The 2,049-nt window shown below is 42.0% G+C and overlaps 1 protein-coding gene across 1 annotated transcript; it reads right to left on the bottom strand.

The window, feature by feature from the left end:
* Positions 1-665: 665 nt before the first annotated feature.
* On the bottom strand, positions 666-2,044 carry LOC106751286 (glucose dehydrogenase [FAD, quinone]-like; the record flags this gene model as incomplete). Its single annotated transcript, XM_014632149.1, has 1 exon — positions 666-2,044. A coding segment is annotated over one exon (1,287 nt), but the record flags the coding sequence as incomplete, so codon positions are not given.
* Between the last annotated feature and the right edge of the window lie 5 nt (positions 2,045-2,049).

The following is a 2,049-nucleotide window of genomic DNA, read 5'->3' as shown; positions in this document are numbered from 1 at the left end:
CGCCAGGTGAAAGCCACGATTTTTTCCGCTTCGGGTTTTCAAAATAAATAAATTTTTGCTCACCCGTCACAATTGGATAAAAAATGATTTCCTTTTGTGGCGTTGGAGCAGCATTTCACAAATGACTTTGCGATTTTCCATTTGACGTTCATTCAAATTGTGTGGGACCCATTTACCGAGTTTATTGATCTTTTCCATTGCTCGTAAACCTNCTCGTAAACGTCTGCTGATTGTTTCTTGTGATACATGTAATGCTTCTGCTAATTGCCGTTGAGTTTGAGTTGGGTCATCATCCAATAACTCCTGCAATTGCTCGTCTTCGCATTTTTGTGGTCTACCAGAGCGCTCACTGTCTTTCACATTGAAATCATCATTTTTAAATTGTCGAAACCATGTCTCACATGTTTTAATCGATGGAGTGTTCACCATATGTTTCTACCAGCAAACGATGACTTGCAACAGCCTTTTTCATTTGAATAAATAAGAAAAGCAATGCGTGCCGCAAATGTTCTTTTTCAGGCACAAAACTCGACATGATCACTGAACGATAAAACAAAGACGCTAGTTTTTGGCGGACTCAACTTGTGTGTGTTTGTAGTTTTAAATGTCAGACGAACAAAATGACGTATGTGTCAAATTAATACGCTGCGTACTTTTCGCTGGCGCCATCTCTTAGTTAAACCGGAAAAAACTTATGCATACACCAGGTATATATATGATAAACAAACCGATAACATGTAACTAACTGTACTCTTTTCTATAATTCTTGATTGTCCTTCACAGCTGCCCAATCCTCTTTAATTATATCTGCGCCTTTCTCTCCTATCATTATCGTAGGTGCATTCGTGGGTCCACTAGTGATTGTTGGCATGATAGATGCATCGATGACTCTCAGACCTTGCATTCCGTGTACTTTTAATCTAGCGTCCACTACAGCCGTAGGATCGTTTCGTGGACCCATTTTAACGCTACCAACGGGATGGTAGAACATGGTAGACAAATGTCGCAAGTGACATCTCCAATACTCATTCGAATCAGGTTCAATGTGTCGACAACCCGGAATGTCCAAATGATACAGCCTTACTCCTCGTCGTGTAAATGTGTCGGTCTTCAGCATTTTCTTTATGAAGTCTAAGGACTTCAACAAGGTTTCAACATCTTCTTGCTGGGAGAACGTATTCGCATAGATCTTAACAGGAACCGCGGGATCCTTGCTACGTAGCCACAACTCACCCGAGCTCTTCGGTTTTAATACATACGGCATGATTACTGCCATATCAAATTCCTGAAGCATTTTCAATACATTCTGCTTTATCTCCTCATCTGCTGGAAATACCTTCCATATTGTATTCACATTATCTACATCCCATCGTGGATAATGAAGGTGAAAAAACTGTATGTCGGGATATTTGGAGTTCGCATCATTTACATTGACATTACCTATAAAATTTAAGCCACCGTTGGTTGCCAAAATACCTCGTTTATGTATCAGATATTGATAAGCTTCGTCCAATATAAATGTAGGCGATGGTGGTGTCGCGGTCTCGTTCTTGTAAGCTAAATGTAAACCTGGCCAACCGACATGATTTTGAAGATTTTTGCCGACTGGCAAATCAACAACGTTCGGTATTCCCATTTCGAGCAGATGCTGCTTAGGCCCGATGCCGGAGAGCATGAGCAGTTGTGGACTGGCGATACTGCCGGCGGATAAAATCACTTCCTTTGATGCTTTCACGTCGATCGACCTGCCATCCTTCAGAGTCACGCGTACTCCGATCGCACGAGTGCCATCCAGGAGAACAGCGTCGGCCCGGGTTGACTTCATCACGTACAGATTGCTCCTGTTTTTAATCGGCGATAAGAAAGCCTTTGCCGTACTCATCCTGCTACCTTCATTCAAAGTTCCCTGAGCCATGCCATATCCAATATATTTGTTGCCGTTGATGGTTTCCAGTATGGGTACATTCAGTTCACGAGCAGCGTCCATAATCATTTTTTGCGTATCTGTGACGCTATAATTAAAATATCTGATGTACAATGGTCCACCGC

The sequence above is a fragment of the Dinoponera quadriceps genome, unplaced genomic scaffold (genome assembly GCF_001313825.1).
Source record: "Dinoponera quadriceps isolate SergipeBrazil2010 unplaced genomic scaffold, ASM131382v1 scaffold10676, whole genome shotgun sequence".
NCBI lineage: Eukaryota > Metazoa > Arthropoda > Insecta > Hymenoptera > Formicidae > Dinoponera > Dinoponera quadriceps.
Note: the sequence above shows the minus strand (reverse complement) of the source record. Positions and strands in the feature narration are given on the sequence as shown.